The sequence below is a fragment of the Urocitellus parryii genome, chromosome 4 (genome assembly GCF_045843805.1).
Source record: "Urocitellus parryii isolate mUroPar1 chromosome 4, mUroPar1.hap1, whole genome shotgun sequence".
NCBI lineage: Eukaryota > Metazoa > Chordata > Mammalia > Rodentia > Sciuridae > Urocitellus > Urocitellus parryii.
In genome coordinates, this window is record NC_135534.1 from 209,831,712 (window position 1) to 209,850,315 (window position 18,604).

The following is an 18,604-nucleotide window of genomic DNA, read 5'->3' on the forward strand; positions in this document are numbered from 1 at the left end:
AAAATGTTAAGTGTTCTGGGGCCAAGAGCGCCAAGAGGCGGAGGGGGCTGCTGACTCGCTTCTGCCTCGGCGCTCCGCTCGGTAGCCTAGTCCAAGCGCCAGGCCCGGTGCTGGGGGGGGGGGGCACAACCTTGGGGCGGATCCTGGGGGACTAGGGGCTACTCAACAGGACTTTTGAGTTCCCAGAGGACGGCCAATGCGACCCCAGGTAGGAGCTGGGCCCTCCCCCACCCCCACACCCAGGCAGATCCCAGTCTGGGCTAATACCATCCTTGTGAGAATCCGGGACCCATGTCCAAGGCCTTCATCCCCAGGACCCAAGCTGCCTTGGGGACAGGGATGCCCCTCCAGCAGAGCCTGGCAGGTGTCCTTGCATGTCCTAGTGCGTCTGTCCATGTCCGGCTCTGAGCCTCTCCAATGGGCAAAGGAGGTGGTGTCCGGAGCCCGCCCATGTGCAGAGCCCCCTCCTTCCTGCAGAGGAGGCCCCCAGCAGCGGGGGATGCCTGCTAGCCCCCTGCCTGGACCCCCCTCCCTGGAGAGGGGCCCATGGGGTGTTCCCACATGACAGGGCAGTGCTGGGCAACCCCAGAAAAGCCCCCTTTGGGAAGGGTGTGTGAGTGAGCTGTCAGAGATGGACAGGAGTCCTGGGTTCCAGTCATTTGGTGATTTCCATGGGTCACTTCTTCTGAGGTCCCAATTGCCCACCCCAGTGATGGCACAGTCTGCTAAGAAGGGCTTCCAGGTGGCTGGGAGCCAGTGTTCTCAGTGCAGTGGCCTGGGCTACCACACAGCTCCTGCCCACCCCACTGGCCGTACAGGGGACAGGGCAGCAGTGCGGGTGGAGGAGCCCAGGAGGGCAGAGCCACCCAGGTCCTGCTTGGCCCTAGCGGTCAGCCCCCGAGCACAGGTACTGCTGCCCCTCACCCTGTGCCAGGAGCCAGACTCCAGGACCCTGGACATAGCCTGTCCACCCTCCTGCCAGAACCCTTCCCCAGCCTGGCCCTTACCTCCAGTGTGGTTGGTCTTGGCTGTTCTGAGACAAGAGACATGTTTCCTCAGGGGACCCTTCCCCTGTGTGGAACAGGAGGGCTGGAGCAGATGGGCAAAGGGTCCTTGTGATATGGGGCCAGGCTCATGGGGCAGGTTCCTAGCTGGAGCCACTCTGGAGGGACATACCAGGAGGTGCAGGGTAGGGACAATTTGGTTCCCGGATCACATGTCTAAGAGTGAGTGCCATGGACAGTATCCTTAGGAAGTGGGTGTTGCCTGGACCACCCATGGCCACTTTGGGAGGTCAGCCGGGTGATGTCTTTCCGGCACAGTAAGTGACCCCAGGAGGCTCTTTGATTTCTGTCGCCCCTCCCAGTCTGGGCATCCTCTGCCATCTCCCTCTATGGCCTGGGTGTCACCCTCCCTGGCCATTCTTTCCAGGTTCATTACCTGTGCCATCTGCCTGCTGCAGACCAGGCCAGAGCACCCTGTCCCCAGGGTCTGAGTTTCAGCTCCCGGCCTGGTGGCACCTTCTGCCTAGCACAGTCTACCCACTGGGCTGTCAGCTTCCAGGTTGCAGAAGTCTCCACCCAAGTCCCCTCTGGGGGCTGCCCCTCCTCCCTGCTTGTCTGAGTTGGTCTCTGTTCCTGCAGAGTACACCATCACTCTGCAGATGGCATTGCTGCTCGGCTGGGGGCAGGGGTATCGGGCACACTGGGTGAAGACCCTGCGGGAAATGGACAGCCTGGCATGGAGAGCTGAGCCCTGGATGAGGCCCAGGTTGGCAGCTCAGAGAGGTGATCCTCGGCACGGAAAGTGAGGAACTCTCGGGAGAACTTCCAGGCAAGAGAGGGGGCTCCTCCTGGGCAGGGACCTCCTGGTACAGGACCTCCTGGTGAGGTGGAGGTGCGGCATGGTCAGAATCTGGACCTGGAGTCCAGCGGCCCTGATGCCTGGCTCTTCTCTCTCCAGAGTCTTGGGTAACACGAGCATCATGCTAGGCCACTAGTGTGTGCGCCACAGTGCTCACACCCCAGCCCCATCCCAGGGGTCCCCCCAGGCCCCCAGGCTGCCCGACTGAGCAGTGGGGATCCAGAGAGGAGCTGTCAGCCTTCCAGGTTGAAGAAGTCTCCACCCAAGCCCCCCGACCCCTCCTACTCTCATGCCTCCCCACCCCAAAGCCCCTGCTATGAGGCCAGGGGCCAGGGCACCCCTTCCTCTGCCATCATTCTTGAATCTGGTTGCTCCTGCCCTGGAGGTGACAGCTGCTGGAGCTAGGCTGACCCAGAGTCAGGAGTCCCTTCCCCACCCCCTAATGCACTTCCCATCAGAGACCCCAGCCACTAGCCTCCCTGGAACTACTAGTTCCCAATGGCCCTGCTCCCATAGGTCACGGGACCCTAGCCTGGGCCCAGATGGCCAGGACACAGAGCTCAATCCTGGCGCCCTGCCAGGGTACATGCCTGGCCAGCCCTCCAGGCCCGTATTAGGGAGCCCTGCAGGGCAACAGAACACAGCCCAGGCCCCTTGGGAGAGGCTTGAGGCCTTGGTGCAGCCCAGCCCAAGCCAGCAGGACGGACAGGGGTGGAAGGAGCTCGGGGCTCTGCCCCTGGCCTGGATTTCCACGGCAGCTCAGGAAGACAGAGTGAGTGAGCAGAGGCAACAGGGCCTGGGGATTCTGCCGCCAGCCAAGGGTGCTGCTCTGCACACGCTGGTCTCAGCCACTCACCACAGCAGTCTCCACGTGTCTGCAGTCCCATCTTGACCAGCCCTGGAAGTTGCTGAGGCTCCAGGTACTGCCCCCCAGGGAAGGGTGGCTCTTCTGTACCCCACAGACAACTCAGGTTTCCCTAGAACAGGGAAGTCCATGTGGGTGAAGGATGCCAGCAAGTGATGTGTGCCCCCCAGCCTCAAAGGCATGCTCAGCAAGCACACATGCCTGCAGTCACGTGCCACATAGCTGGTGGGCAGGGTGTGAGAACTCGAGGGTGGTGGGAAGGGCTGCCAGTGACCTGTGTGACAGAGGGGTCACCCACAAAGAGTCGGGGAGGAGGGGCCTGCCCAGTGCTAGGCCTGGCCAAATGGGCGCTCTCCAGGCCAGTGTGTGGGCAAGGCCTGGGCTGGGTGAGGCTATGCTGGGTCTGACTCAGGGAGATGAAGTTGGCACTCAACTCTGGGCATCAAAGAAGAAGACAGACAAGGGGCCACTGAGGTGCAGCCCTGGACTAGGCTTTCTCAAGAAGGGGCCAGGAGGAGGCCGACTAGGAGGCCAGCCTCACAGCAGTAGAGATGGGCGGGTGCTGAGGGCGGCTGGGGTCCGGCCTGGGTTGGGTAGGACCCCGCAGGAGGGCTGGGGGGCTTTGACTTCAAGACTGGCCCATCCTGATCCAAGTCAGTAGCTGTGTGAGCTGGACAAGTCACAGCCCTCTCAGGGCCTTGGTGTCCCCATCTGTAAGACGGGAGTGACAGCCTCTGCCTGGAGTGGTGAGCTTGAGGCCTGATGGTGACCAGAAGAGACGGGGCCCGCAGAGCTGTGCAGACACCTCTGTGCCCAGGCCAGTGCTGCTGGGAGCTGGGGCTGATGTCCGCCCATTGTCTCAGTGCACTTCCCTGAGAGTGGAGCTGCCAGGCCAGAAGACCTCACATCACCAGGTGGGACCTGCTGCCCCTGCAGCAGTGCCCGGCACAGTGGGAGGTGTGTTCTGGGGACCCTGGACTGGGCCTGCTTTTCCGTGGCTCCCTTGCCTCTGAGCCTCAGCAGCACTGGTGCCATCTCCTGCACGGGGCACTGCAGCCTGGGGACGTGCTGCCAGCCCTCCGGTCTAGTTAGTGGTAAGACTGGGCACTTCCTGCTGGGACCTCAGGCCAGCACCGTCCTTGTGGTGAGGCTCTGGACAGCAGGGATGTAGGCTGTGAGGCTCAGGGGTGCGCGTGGGTTCCAGGCAGGGATGTGGGTGTCACAGAGACACTCCCTGGTGGTCCTAGTCCTTTCTTCCTGGCAGTTTTGTCTCTGCCAACCACTCAAGCTGTCTGCCTTCCAGTCACTTCTCCCGCCGTGGTGGCAGCAGGCACGTGGGGCTCAGCCTGCCCATAGCATCTGAGGAGTGGCACAGGACAGGCCTGAGTGGCACTGCAGCAAAGCATGCCCCTATGGTCTTTGTCAGGCACCAGCTGCTGAAGGCCCAGAGGGCACTGGTGCCCGTGGGGACAGGGCAAGGTGACAGGACCTGCTCAGGTGACAGGACCCTCAGCCAAGTCAGGGTGGGCTTTGGAGGGTCTTGCACTAGCTCCAGGCTGGCACAGTCCAGGTGGGGGACTGAGAACCCATGTGTGCCTGTCACCAGACACCCGGAGCAGCCGTGAGGTCAGGCCCTCGGCCAGGTACCCAGGCAGCTTCAAAGGAAAAGAAAAGATATGGCCTGTGGGTGGGACTGGCCAAGAGCCCCAGGCACTTGAGGGTGAGCACTGGGCCCTGAGATACGGACATGTCCATGACCCAGAGTGGGCTGCTGTCCACTGATAGGGAGTTAGCAGAGGGCTCTCCGAGAGGCTGACCAAGCCCAGGATGTGCCAGGGATAGGGACTGCAGTCCCTCATTCTTGGGGGCAGGGCCTGGTGGTGATGGCCCCAGCCAAGGCCAGGCCTCTGTGTGCCAGGCTTCTTCCCTTCCTCCCAGGTGGGTTGTGCCCAGGGAGAGCTGCCCGGGTGTCAGTATAGATGCTCCCCAGTTTGGATTCTGCTCAACATGAGCCCAGAGCTTTCACTGTGGACCGTGACCTGTGTGTCATAGGAGATGGTGGGCTGCAGCCACCCTCCGTGTGGTGTGAAGAGGGAGAGGGATGTCACCCAGACACGCTGGCCCACCCAGCTGCCTGGGCAGCTAGCACAGCTCTGGCTTTTAACTGCTGTGTGCAGGAAACTATGAGTCTTTCTGTCTAGGTCAGCAGAGAGCCCAGCCTGCCCCACTTGCCAGGCACCAAGCCCAGCACTCTGCTGTCCCACGCCACAGTGACACTGCACTGCTGTTTACCTCCTAGACCTGGTCTCCTTGACCTGCGGGGGCACTCCAGCCTGCAGGCCTGAACACACACACTCGTGTACATACATACGTACTTGCACACATGCTCACACATCCCTGTGTGCTGGAGTGTGTGCAGGTGTGGCGTTCAGTCTGTGCACGCACGTGTTTGTACAGGTGCCTGTGCACACACGCCACGCCATGCTTGGACTGTACCGCCCCCTCCCGGCCCCTCTGTAAGCATCTGCAGTCTCCCCGAGACCTTGGACCCCGGGGTGAGCAGCTGGAGAACGCATCTCTGCAGAGGAAGTGCCTCTCAGGGGAGGCTGGTCACGCCCGAGCCTGGGTGGTCAGGGCCAGCACTAAAAGCACTCCGGCTCTCACGGGAACCCCTGGGAGCCTGGGAAGGACATCTACGCACCAGTCCTGAGGAGCAGGCCCCGCCCTTCTCCAAGCCCACCCAGCTCTGATCTGGTGAAGCTGCGATCATTAGTCAGGAGATGAGGTGCTGCCGCCATACCCCACCCTGGCCTAGAGCCGGGCTTGCCAGTGGCTGGGGAAGGCCTCTGTGTCTCCTCTGTGAGCAGGCACCCAGAGAAACCTCCTTCTGGCTTGGGATCCTCTGGAAGATTCCATGTCTAGGTTTGCAGAACCCTGTTAAAAGCCCTGGGTCTTTGCAGTATGGTGCCCACCCAGGCTCACGCGGAGACCTGTGTGCTCAGGAGTGGCCTGCAGGTAACTGTTGGTCTTTCCTGAGTTGTGGACACTCAGGTCTTCAGTGTTTGCCTTTATGATGGACAGCTGCGCCCCAGCCTCCTTGGGCACAGGGGGTGGAAGGACCTGCTGCTGGGTCATAGTCAATAGCCACCCTCCATATGGCTGAGTGGGTACAGGAGCTCCGGGTTCCAATATCCCCACACTCCACACTCTCAAACTGGGTCCACCTGCCAGTGCATGGCCAGCTCTGCCTGCCTGAGTGCCGTTCTGTCCCTGTCCTCCTCTTTGGACTGCTGCCCCTGCGCTGCTTTCTGTGGGCCACCTGGCTGGTCCTGACTTCCTGCTGCACTCCTTGGTTGTCCCCAGGTTCTTTTCAAGCAGCACCTCTGGTTCAACAGGCGAGTTTTACTCCGGTGCGGAAGGTCACAGACCCCTTCCTCTATGCCTTGCGGGATCTAGCATGTTAGGCAATTCCAGCATTTCCTTGGTTTCTTCCTGGGCGTGAGGCCCTGAGGTGGCTCCAGTTCTACTTACTTTGATCTAGTGGAAGGCGCACGACAGAGCAGATCTCTCAGGGGCCCAGGCTCCAGAGCCTGTTCCTGGGTCTGTGCACTAAACTGCTGAGGCCAAGGGGACCAGCCCCAAGCTGAAAAACAGCAAGGCTGAGCCCACTGCAGAGGCTCTCTGCCGGCTCCTCCGTAGCAAGAGAGTTCTCCCACCCCATGGGACCTGTGGCCACTACCGAAGTCAGACCAGGACTGGTCCCACGGCTTTCACCTAGGATAGGATTGTCCACCATGCCCCCTTCTCCACCCGCATCCCCATGCAGACGGGGTGGCCAAGGGCGCTCAGCTGTGCTCCACTGCTGTCTGTCATTTCCTATGCCAGCACCCCCCACCGCCAAGAGCCCCGCCAGGGTGTCCGCGCCACGATGTCCATGCGTGCCATGGTGCACATGGCTGGCGGGAGGAGCCCACTCTGTTCTCTCAGGATCCTCTCAGCTGCTGCTGCACTTTCACTCTTCAGCATGAGTTTCTGAAACGTTTGTTAGATTCTGGGGAAATGATGATACGCTCTTGATGGGAGTCGATTAACTGCCCATTTGGAGGATGGCTCCCACCCCTCCCGACAGCTCCCAGTCCAGCCGTCAGGGAATCGCACAGTCCCGGGGGCAGGCAGGTCCTGGGTTCTTGCACCTTGCCGCCTGGTGGCAGAACCTTTCCCCAGCAGTGTCTCTGGCTCCTGGATGCTCCTGCTCTTGGTTTGTGGGTGCCCTGGTTTGGGCTGCTGAATCAGAGGCCTTTATCTGTTCTAGTCATTTCTCATCTGATCCTCCTGGGTTTCCACGTAAATGATCATGACAGCCGAGAACACAGCCCCCGCTCCTTCCCTCCTGGGCTCAGTGCTCTGTTCCTTCAGGACTCAGGCAAAGGGTCCTTCACAGGCAGCGGGCAGCCGAGCTCCCCATCTAAGGTGAGGAGTGCCTGCTGCCGTGAGGAGGGAAGGTGTCTCTGACCACCTTTTCCTCAGCCCTGCAGCTGCTTCCCTGACCACCAAGGGGAGAGAGGGGAAGGGACAGAGAAGAGCCAGTCCTGGCCCTAGGAGAGTCCCCTTTGGGTGCCTGAAGGCCGTGCAGTGAGGCAGGAATATCGCTGCAGCCAGGCCAACTGGGTTCCCACCAGAGACCTCCAGAAGCCCCTAGGCTCTGTGACTCCAGGTGTCCTCACCCTGTGTGAGGGACGCAGCAGCCCTGGCCAGGGAGGGGCCTCAGGTTCTGTGCTATCACTTGGCTCATCGAAGTGCCCCGCACTGGACACAACTGCCAAATGGGCTAGATGGTCAGAGCCCGGGATTTTGTGGGCACCAGAAGGTTTCCATTACAGACAGTGGGCTGTGGACTGCCCTGCTCACCCTTGGCCTCTGGGTGCATTCCATAGGCTGGATCCTGAGACTGAGCTCCCCAGAGGTGCCTCCCCCTGACCTGGACAGACATCCTAGGGACCTGATTCTCCTGGGTTCCAGACTTTGCCCACCAGAACTCAGCCTCAAACTGAGAATTGCTGTAGATGAAGCACCACTGTGCCAGGCACTGGGGGGGGGGCACCTCCCGCTGCTGCCTTCCCTCTGCTCCACAGTCCCCAGGGAGGGATATTCTTTTGACTTGCCTGGGGCACCTAGTCTGGGCTCATGGACCAGGACTGAGTCACGCTCATGCCATCAGAGCCCTTGGCTCCCCCTGGGTCCCGTAGAGTCCCTGAGAGGGGCTGGGAGTTCTTTACCTGCAGTTTCTGGCTGCCCCAGCTTGCCTGGAAGTGGGTGCTGTCCTGCTGGCTCCGCCGTGTCTCCGGGAGCCAGCCAGTCCTTCGGCTGAACTCCACACCTCGTTCAGAGAATAGAGAGAAGGTGGGGGAGGTGGGCTTCTCCCAAAGCCACCAAAGCACAGAATTCTTGTGGACATTGGCAATTTGCTGGCACAGCCATCTTAAGGACAGAAGGATAGCAGTGTGATTTCAGGGCCCAAACATCCTCCAGGTCCCCTTGGGTCACACAGGGAAAGAGCAGGAAGGGGAACAGGAGGCATAGGCCCCAGAGTCCTGGCAGCTGTGCCACAGCTGTTTTCTTGCTGTACCTGGACTAGCTCTACATGGGGGTTGTGACCCCCATGTGCCCCAAAACTCTCTGATGTGACCCAGGACCTGGTGCTCAGTGAGCTGTCTCCTCTATGCCCCGGTACTTGGGGAGCTATGTCCTCCTACAAGGGCGACTTTCCAAGAGGCCCTGGGGACCCTGGCCCTCAGCCTGCATGGCAAACAATCATGTTCATGTGGAGTTTTGGCTCTGCTGAGGGGACAAGGCAGGATGCCAGGGAGTCCGTGGGTCGCCTCCAGGGCCGATGCTCACTCCGGTGTGAAACAGCATTCCAAGGGGACAAGGGCAGCTCACCCTTGGCTCTCTCAAGCCATGTCTGGGGGCGGGGCCTCCCAGTACACTTCCTTGCCCCACCTGCCTATGCCCCTGGAGCAAACAGGCCCCCCCTTGTGCCCTTCCCTGGCACTTCCAAGGCTGGACCTGAGGCCAGGAGGAAAAACCCAACGTGCCCAAGAGGTAGGGTGGTACGGGCAGCAGTTCCTGAGGAGTTGATGGTCTTTTGGGGTTTTGCCATTGAAAAGGGTTTTCAGCAAGAAAGGGGCAAAACAGAGAGCATATAGTCCCCACCCCTCAGCCACGTGTTTCCCCACCTGCGGCTACCTCCTGCGGCCCAGCCCGCTTGTGGCTAAGGAAAACAGGCAGCCAAGCTGATGCAATTAGGAAAATGTTATTTTTCAAATGCTGCCAGATCCCTGAGGTTGAACCTGTGACCTGAGAAACAAGGAGAGGGTGTCAGGCTGGTGCCTACAACTTGTAGCCATGCCTGGAATGGTCACTGAGCACCCCCAGCCACCAGAGGACGGGGGGCCCACCTGCCTGCTTTCTTGGGGGTGGGGAGCTTGGGCAGGTGCTCTGGACTTGACCTTGTGCCCAGGTGAGCCTCCTTGGAGCCCAGCCTCCCAGCACTGCCCAGGGAGCCGGAACGGAGCCCATGCAGATCTCCCTGCACCTGCCTCAGGCAAAGCACTCTCCAGGTCCTCTGCCCTCCTGCCAGTCACGTGGCCTGCAACTTATGGAACAGGCCATCTAAAGAACCAGGCTGCCCTTCCTGGGGCCCTTGCTCTAGGAGCAGCCAGGGAGTGGGAGCACTGCTCAGCCTGGCAGGTGGAGGCTGCAGGGAAAGGGGAGAATTCCTGCATGCTGCAGCCCACTATGGAGGGACAGTGCCAAGGATGACCTGGGTCTGATCCCCTGGGAGCTCAGCTCATGCCAGAGGACGAGGAGCCCAGGGGCGAAGCTGAATCTCCCCTCATGCCCCTGCACTGGGCCCCTTGGCTGTCACACATGCCTGCTGGATGCTGCAGGTGGCTGGTGACCCTCTGGCTTGGGGGGCAGAGAGGTCTTGGTGTTAATATCCAGGGGGCTGCTGTCCCAGGAAGCTGGGAACTAGGAACCAGGGTGGCTCTGCTGGCCTCTGCCCCAGGGGCTGCGTGTGGTAACCAGCAAAACCTTCCTGGATGTAGAGACTGAGGCAGGAAATCTGCCAGGGCTCCAGTGACTGCAGACCACCAGGGACCCTCCTAGTGTACCTGGGTTGCCCCAAACACCCCTGTCTGCCACTGGCAGGTGTCTGTCACTCGGGTGATTGGGCAGGGTCTCTTTGAGCCCAGAGTATGACAACACTGGCAGGGCAGCCTGGGACTCAGAGGGCCTGACCTGATCTGCTTGGCCCCAGGGGGCTGCAGACTAGAGCCCTTTGAGCCTCCTGATGGTTCACCAACCCAGCCCTGCACAGCTTGAGGGTCCAGAGGAGGCCTGTGGGCCAGAGGCCAGCTAGGACCGTGAAGGAAGGCTGAGCAGCCTGCTTTGGAACAGGCTGTGGCGGGGGAGAGCCGGCCTGGCCCGGGTCCAGGGAAGGGAAGGGTTCCCACGCCAGCCCCAGGGGGACCAGGGGCAGCTGTGAGAGCCTGCCCTGACTTGGCTGTGATCTGTCCCACCTTCCAAACTTCCCCAGCCCGGCCGAGCCCCCTCCCCCGCGCGCCCCCTGCAGGTGCCGCCCAGCCCCGCCCCCACCCTGGTCGGTCGCTGTAGCGGCGTCCGGGCTGCGCGGGGCCGGGGGCTGCGCGCGTCCGTGAGGGCGCCCGGCGACTGAGGGGGCGCTGGCGTGTGCCCGCAGGCGGCCCTGCGCCGAGGACCGCGGCTGCGGGGACGTGCTCCTGGACACCGCCAGACCCAAGATGAGCGACCTGGACACGGAGGTGCTGCCCTTGCCGCCGCGGTACCGCTTCCGGGACCTGCTCCTGGGCGACCAGTCCTTCCAGAACGACGACAGGTAGGCCGGGGGCGGCCGGCCGCGCGGAGCTGTCCGCGGTGCTGAGCCCGAGCGCCCCCGCAGCCGCGGCGCCCTGCAACTTTCCAGGTTCCGGGACCGGGAAGTTTCGGGGCGCCAGAGAGGGGGAGTAGGTCCGGGGAGGGCCCCTGGAGCAGGGCGCGGGATGCTCGGTGCTGGGGGTCGGCCCAGAGCTCGGTCGGGGGTCCCTGGCCTCCTAGTGCCTGGCCCCAGCTCCAGCAGAGCTGCTCCGCGGAAGCCGGGGTCCAGCCGGGGCCTAGGCGCCAGAGTAGCGGCCGGCAGTCTGGCTGAGAACTAGTGTCCTCCAGACTCAGGCTGTGCTCACTTATTAATTATTCACTGGGGGACAGAGTGCAATTTCGCAGTCACACATTCAAAGTGACAATGTTCCCTCACCTTAGATTCTCTTCCGTGTGAAAAAGCAAAATGAACTTGTGTCTTTGAGGAGAGGACGGTCGGGATGGGTCCATAGGAGCGGCGGCTGAGGGGCTGGCAGGGAGCTGAAGGATGCTGCTTTTCCCTCCCCTGTTCCCCAAATAGCTGTCTTGGGTAAACACCCAGCACTCCAGCTCTGCCAGCCTCAGGGGAGGTGCTGTCAGCCTGCGAGCAGAGGACTGGAAGCCTCTCCTTCCAGTGTGCGCTGGGCGGCTCTGCACTCTCCTCAGGGCTCACTCACCAGCCTGGATGCGGCTGTGGTCCCTGAACAGTGCAATTGTTAAGTTAGCACATGAAGTGCTCGGGGCTGCAGATTATCAGGGCACAAACTGAGCTGTCAGAATAAGCTGCTGAGACTGCAGCAAAGGAGGAAATTGCTTTCATGAGCAGGGTCAGTGTGCAGGCGCTGTGTGTCAGGAGCCCCCAGTACTTGGGGAAAGTGACTAAAAATCACATGGCCCGCTGCAGGGATGTCCTGCCAGACCATCCCCTGGATCTCCAGTGGTGCTGGGTTGCATTGAACACCTAGAGCCAGAGGAGACATCGATCCCAAAGTCTTCGGCCACTTAGCAGCAAGGGGTTGAGTCCTGCAGAGGTGCTTTTGAAAGTCAGTGTTTTCCTGCCTTGTTGAACTAAGTGCTGCAGCACATAATGAACCCACCTAGAATAAATGCCTTGAACAAGAGATTAGTTTTAACTTCCTTTTTGGGCAGGAGGGATGGGCAGGTGCTGGTTCTGGTGTCCCTGACTGGGGACTCCTGCCCTCCTGGGACCCATGTGGGGAGAGTCGGGGCTTCCCCAGGCCCAATCTGTACACTGGACATCTTGCTAAGTCAGCCCCATCCCGCTGGGTGCCTGCTCTGGAAAATGGCAGACTTGGGGCTCCTCACATGGTGCATGGGCCTCCTGACCACCAGATGGATGTCAGTGACTATGGTTGGTGTTGCTGTGCCCCTCTGTCTTTGCAGGAGGTGACAGAGGTTCCCCTCCTGGCCCAGGCAAAGGGAGCTGCCACTGAACCCATTCCAAGTCCTAGACCTGTGTACGACTCTTTAATCATGGCTAACTGCATGGAGCATGAGGTCTGCCCGGAGTGCAGTTCAGCATGTCCACTGCATGATGTGGCCCTCACTGAGGCCAGAGCACCAGCTCCCTCAAAGGAAGCCACCTCTTGGAAGCACTTCCTGTTTTTCTAAAGCTGTCTCTGTCCCATGGGGCTAGTTTGGCAACAGCTACAGGGTGGGTGTATGGCCTTGCCCATCTCATGACCCCCAGACTCTGAAATGGTCCCCATTTAGCTAGAGGGCCCTGAGGCAGGAAACCAGCATGGCGAGGGGGTCAAGACCTGCCCTGATGGGGGTCCCGCGGTCACCTGAGCCCCCATCTGCAGCAGCACCCTCCCCACCCAGCTCTGAGCACAAATCCCAGGCCAAGGGGGAGGGTGGCTGCTTGGAGGTCCCTGAAGTGGGCCTGGTAGCCCTGATGGCCACTGCACTCGAAGTGCCTCAGCCCTCCTCTCCTCATCTGCCTTTGGCATCCCCAGAGCTATTCCCCCACCTCGTGCACTGTCACCGATTCCTAAAACAAGGGACAGAGCTGGGGGACACATGTGCTAGCCTACCAGGGACCCACAGGTATAGTGACAGCCAGGCCACAGTGAGGAAAGGAGACAGAAAGGCTGCTTCTCAGGATGGGAAGGGAGTGCTGACTCGAGTCTGAGGGGCCTGGGTGCCCAGAGGGGCCAGGGAGCCCACTTGCCCTACCTGTAAGAGCACAGGTGTGCAGGGGCTCTCAGGAGCTCTCCAGGGCTTTAGCAGGTAGGATTCCTGGGGCCGAGTTCTGGGGCTGCAGGCCATAGGGTGGTAGGCAGAGATGGAGCAGCCAGGAAATCGGGGACCAACCAGGGTGGTGGTCTCCACCAGGAGGGTCTGGGGAAGCTGTGAGCTGCGCAAGCTCTCTCTGCCTGCCCCTGGCTCCCCCACTGTGGGCCGGGCAGGCTCTGTGGGGAGAGGCCCGAGTCCTAGCAGGCTGTGGGCAGGCGGGTAGGGCTGTGGACTTCCTCTCCAACAGGGGAGTAAAGCCATGTGCAGTGAGTCACCACTGCTGAGGCTGGCCTTGCGGGTGGGGGTGGGAGCACAGCCACCCACATGTGGACAAGGCAGAGCTGCCAGGCCACTCTCCCCAGGTGACTGAGGGCTCTATGCAGCTTGGTGAGGGGCAGGATTGAGAGCTTCCCCTTCAAGGGACTGACGTGGCCCCAGTAGACTCACCCACCAGGGCACGTTCTGGGGCTTCCTGGGGAGTGGCACTCAGTGGAAGCTGACTGGATGTTGTGGAGCCTCTGCCCCTTCCCAGGACCCAAGAGGCAGTGTTAGGAGACCCCTGTCTAGAAGCAATCCTCCTGTATGCCCTGGAGACGTAAGTGAGCACCACAGTCCTAGGGGTACTGGCACTTGGGCTCCTTCTCCTGCAGAGTGGGTTAACAGCCCCGGAAAGGGCAGCTTGAGGGGGCAGTGGGGCAGGGCTGTAAAAAGGCCTTGGTGGCTACAGGTGTGGCTGCAGGTGGGCTCTGAGAGCCTGGACTCCTGCTCTGTAGTGTGGACATGAGGCTTTAGCTCTGCCCTGCCCACTCGGTCTCCAGAAGAGAGGGGACGGGCTTTCCACAGGAGGCAGACAGGGGCTGTTGCGCCACTGGCCCTTCTTCCAAAATGCCAAAAAAATGGAGGAGAAGAGCCAGAGGTGGATGGGCCCAGCCCATAGTGTCACCCAAGCCCCAGTGGAAGCCAGGTTAGGTCCCCCTCTGAGGGCAGGCCAGGCCAACAGTGAGAAGCACCCGCACGCACCCCCCAACCCATTGAACAGACTCCGTGCCGGGAAGGGGGCTTGCCCTGGGCTGGCTGGGTGGGCCTGTGTGCTGCCCCAGGCCAAACCCCAGGAGAGATCCCCACCCCATCTCCAAGGGTCCTGGAGTGGAGCAGCCTGCTGCAGGGTGACCCGAGCAGGCCTGAAGGTGGACGCAGCCCCAGCAGGGCCCCAGCCTGGCATCCCGAGGTCCTCTGACAGCTGAGCATCTGGACTGGCTTCTCTGGAGGAGACGTGAAATATTCTCACACGGATGAGAAATGGGAAGGCAGGCAGGATCCAGCATTGTCAGGACAGAGCCCTGCAGGAGGCAGCTGTGGACAGACCAGCAGGCAGGGACCCAGCGCAGGGAGCCACAGTCAGTCCTCCAAGGTCTAGGCCCTCCCAGGCCAACAGCACCACAGTGGGTCAGGCTGCCCCATGGGACAGAGCCAGGCCTCTCCCCAGGGCCGAGGCCCCACCAGGGCTCCAAGCAGGACTTAAGTGAGGGTCCCTAGGGACAGCAGGCCCTCAGAACCACTCACCTCTGGTTGCTAATGACTGAGCAGTTAGGAGCAGGGCGGGGAAGAACCATCCAGGGAGGCCCAGGTGAGTGGGGAGAATTAGCCTGGCTGCCTGCCAAGTGCCTGCCAAGTGATGGCAGGAGGCCTGTCCCTTAAGTGCCCTCCCCACCCATCCCTGCCTGCCTGCCCCTCTGGGCCATCAGCCTGCCCTCCCCCAGGACCCCCTTCCTGCCCCCCCCCGCCCCCTTCCTGACGCCTACCAGCCTCCGCCCTCCTTGTGGCCCAGCCCATCTTCCACCAGAGCAGGGCCCCAGGGCCTCCCTAGAAAGAGCTCTGTTCAGGCTGCCTCCCCTGGGCGGCCCCTTAAGGACAGCAGCCAGCTCTCTGGACCTCAGAATGGGCCCTAGGCTCCCCAAAGGTCACCAGCTCAAGTTTGCTGTTGTTATATTTTTTTAAATTTTTTCTAATGTTATATATTTTTTTACCTTTATTTTATTATTTATTTATTTTTATGCGGAGCTGAGGATCGAACCCAGGGCCTCACCTGTGCTGGGCAAGCGCTCTGCCGCTGAGCCACACCCCCAGCCCCACCCGCTACGATTTTACCTGAAGGCCCCGGCAGCTCTGTGGGAGATCTGGGTCACATCGACTGTCTTTTGAGGGTGCTCTGGGATGCTGGGGGTGGGCTGGGCTGAACCTGTACCCCATGCCCCTTCTGGGGGTGCCTGGTGTTCCCACAAGAGAAGTACCTGTGTCAGGCATGGCCAGGGCTTGGAAACCAAGGAGCCTAACGGAGAGGACACAGCCAGGCCTGGCTGGGGTGGGGGTGGGGCCAGCTGAGCATCCAGAAGGACTGTGGTGGGTTTAGAAGCCCGAGGAGGAGGCCGGGAGCTTCTGGGGGCCAGGGCAGAGGGAGGTAAGGACAGGCAGATTGGGAGGCATTTCCTCCTGGACTAGGGACCCCACGGGGACTGGACATCCACCCCCACAGCACTCTGGGCTGAGCTGCCCGGAACTCACATGTGCAGTGAGGGGATTTCACATGAACCAGTGGACGAGAGACAGGAGCTGTCGCAGCAGAGGACAGCCACATGTGTGATGGTGACCCACCTGTGCCAGCCAGACTCCAGGGCAAGATCAGCAGTCCTGGGTAGCCCTGGAGCAGGCCGAGTGTCCCTGACCCTAGTCCTCTCGCTGGCAGTGCCTCCCTGGCATGTGTCCACCCCAGGGCTGCTTAGCTCAGGGAAACGCCAGCTGGTGTGGTCTCCCCAGGTTATGTTTAAACTCTGCCTGGGGCCCTCCTTCCCCCGGCACAGGCCTGACTGCCAGGCCAGGCTGGGCTGGTGGTTCTGCCACAGGTCACCTCAGCCCTTCCCTTCACCCTGCCTGGGGTGGGGCCTGTCCAGTGCAAGCCCGCAGGCCTGAGAGGATGCAGCCTGCTAGGGAGGTGGTCTGGACCTGGCCAGTGGGCCCAGGGGAGGTTGGGGTAAGCTCTCAGGGGAGGGTCCACCTGTGTGGACTCCGGGAACTGGTCCAGGGTGTCATGTGTGCCCTGTCCTGCCCACTCTCCTGGATACCCTTTGTCTGCTGCCTGCATAATGGAACCAGGAAAGGACAGATCTGGACTGTTCTGTGTGCTCTCAGGTGTCCTGAGTGAGACCGTGGCACCTGTCCCAGCCAATGCCTGGATCCAGCCTGATATGCCCTCCCCATCAGCTGGGTGTGGGGCTGGGACTCCCCCTGGGGTCCTTAGCAGGAAGCAGAGCCTCACAGGTGGGCCCTGAGTCAGGGTGGACAACAGAAGGCCAGGTGGCCTTCCTGTGGAGGTGTGGCCTCCAGAGCAGTTCACACCTTCCTCCTGCCTCACAAGAACTCCAAGGCTTGGGCCACTGCTCCTCCCCAGGAGGCCAGGAGTGAGCAGAAGGACCAGGGCCAAGGTCACAGAGACAGCAGGAGGAAGTGGGCACTGGGCATCTCCTGGGGGTTGAGTAGCACCTGGGGCCGGTCTTCACAGAGGTAGGATGTTGGCCTCCACGTGATCCCATGTTAGTGTCTCCACCACAAGAAATGAGAAACAGCTCTGGCTCCCCACACCCAGGCCCTAGGGCACCCTGAAACGCTAAGAGGGCAAGGTAGATTCCTCCCGGTGTGTGCTGCTCCTCGGGCCCCCTGGGCCAGCACAGCCAGGCACATGGCTTCCTCCCCTAGCCCACACCCCAGAGACTCACAGGCATGACTCAAAATCAGATTCTTCCCAAATTCATTATAAAGCAGAACCCAGATGCCCAGCCAGGGGGAGCCAGCATCCCCCAAGGCACAGAGACCGTGGTCATCTGGCTGTCAGAAGGTGATTTCCATGAGCTTCCTCTGGTGTGACCCCACGTTCCAGGCTGGTGCAAGCAGCACAGGAACAGGGAGGGTCACGTTAGGGCTTCTTCTGCTCAGGCCTCCTCCACAGATCAGGGGGAGTGGGTTCCGCTGCAAGTATTTATTGGGCACAGCCCTGAAGGCAGGGAGTCCAGAGCAGGTGCCAGCAGTCCAGAGATCTCTCCTCCCAGTGTTCATGGGGGCGGGGGGCAGGGCAGGCTGATCTCCTTCCCAGGGTGCTGGTCCCATCCCGAGGCCCACCTCAGGACCACATCTAACCCCATTCTAACCCCATCACCTTGCTTGCCACGCCACAACGACTTGAACTTGGGTTTCCACTGGATCCTGGAGAGAACCTCTTGTGTGCAGCACCCCCAGCAGTCATCAGGAGCCCCCCACCCCACATGCTGGCCTTTAATTAGCTATACATACCAAGATAGGACTCCAAGACTTCTTCAGACAGCAGCCACTTGGGAGGATAACAGGCAGACACTCAGGTGGACCTTGCTCAAGCCACATGGCCAGAAGCTGCTGAGCTGGACTGGCGAGCACCAGCTGGTCCCTCAATTTTGGACTTCCAGCCCCGAGAATGGGAGAGAACAGATCCCTGTTGTTTGAAGGCACTTCAGCATGGTGCTTTGTTGTCTGGGCAACAGGCACCACACCTCCTGTCAGAGTGCACAGGTGGGGGGGGGGGGGACCTGGAGGTCCAGCACCTGCCCCTGCTCGGGTTACCAGTGAGGTCCCAGCACAGGGCTGGGGAGCCGGCTGTGCCATGCCCTGTGCAGGCTCTCACAGCTCTTGTTGGGTTGGGGTTCTCGGCCAGCTCTGGGGGGGGGGCGTCTGCTAATAATATGCCCGATCCTTGGGTGGGCTATTTTCCTGGGTGGCCCTAAATTGACTGGAGACCTGCTGAGAAGTGGAAGCTCCAGAGGCCCACCCTCCCAGCAGACCTGGAGCTGGACAAGGAGAGGGACATCCCATGCTGGAGGAGGGACAGAGCAGGCATCAGCAGGAGCGATGGCCGAGGGCCACCACCTCAGGAGCAGCCTGAAGCATGGGGAGGGCACAGGGTGGGAGGGACCCTACCTCCTCCCTGACACTGACCCCCATGAGAGCCCAGGAGGGAGGCCACTCTGCAGCCAAGGGGAGGGCCCATAACCTTGAGCACCCCGACCCCAGGGCCTGCAAGGGGCTGAGGAGAGGCGTGGGTTTGGGGGAGAGGACAGGAAGGGTGGGGAGGAGGAGTGGAAGGAGCTGCAGAGAGGCTGAGGACAGATGTGGGACCCCAGCTTCCTTCCACAGCTCTGTGCTGCGCAGGACTGGCTGACCAGCCCCTCCAGAGCAGGCCCCAACCTGGCAGGGCCCCAGGAGCCCTCCCTGGGTCTCAGGTCCCTCTAGACACCTGAGACAGGAATCCCCATAGAAGCAGAGCTGGCTGGCCCTGGGAAGGCTGTGGGGTGAGGGTCTGAGCCCCGGAGCTCCCCCTACCCAGGCTCCATTGCTCCAGATGTGGGTAGGGCCACACCCCAAACCCCAGGCCTGTGGAGGCTCTGTCCCAGCTCCACCTCTCTGTCCCTATTCACACTTCCACCCCATCCTCCGTGGGCCCCTCAGTGAGTGCCACCCTCAGGGACTGTTGGAAGACAAAGTGATGTCACCCCAGAAGGCAGAGCTCTCCTGCATGCTGGACCCTTCAGGACCCTGGTCAGCCTCCAGAGGCCTGGCCCCCGCCCCACTGCTGGAACTAATTCTCCCCCTCCCCAGGAGTTT

The 18,604-nt window shown here is 61.3% G+C and overlaps 1 protein-coding gene across 3 annotated transcripts in view; it reads left to right on the plus strand.

The window, feature by feature from the left end:
• The first annotated feature begins 10,533 nt into the window (after positions 1–10,533).
• Kcnt1 (potassium sodium-activated channel subfamily T member 1) overlaps positions 10,534–18,604 on the plus strand; it is a 56,621-nt gene continuing 48,550 nt past the window's right edge. For 2 of the 3 annotated variants that reach the window (XM_026395481.2, XM_026395482.2), the window contains exon 1: positions 10,552–10,646. In XM_026395481.2, coding sequence (XP_026251266.1) covers positions 10,552–10,646 — 95 coding nt within the window. Of the gene's footprint in view, positions 10,647–18,604 lie in introns of all 3 variants that reach the window. The other variant, XM_077798045.1, reaches the window with a different exon arrangement.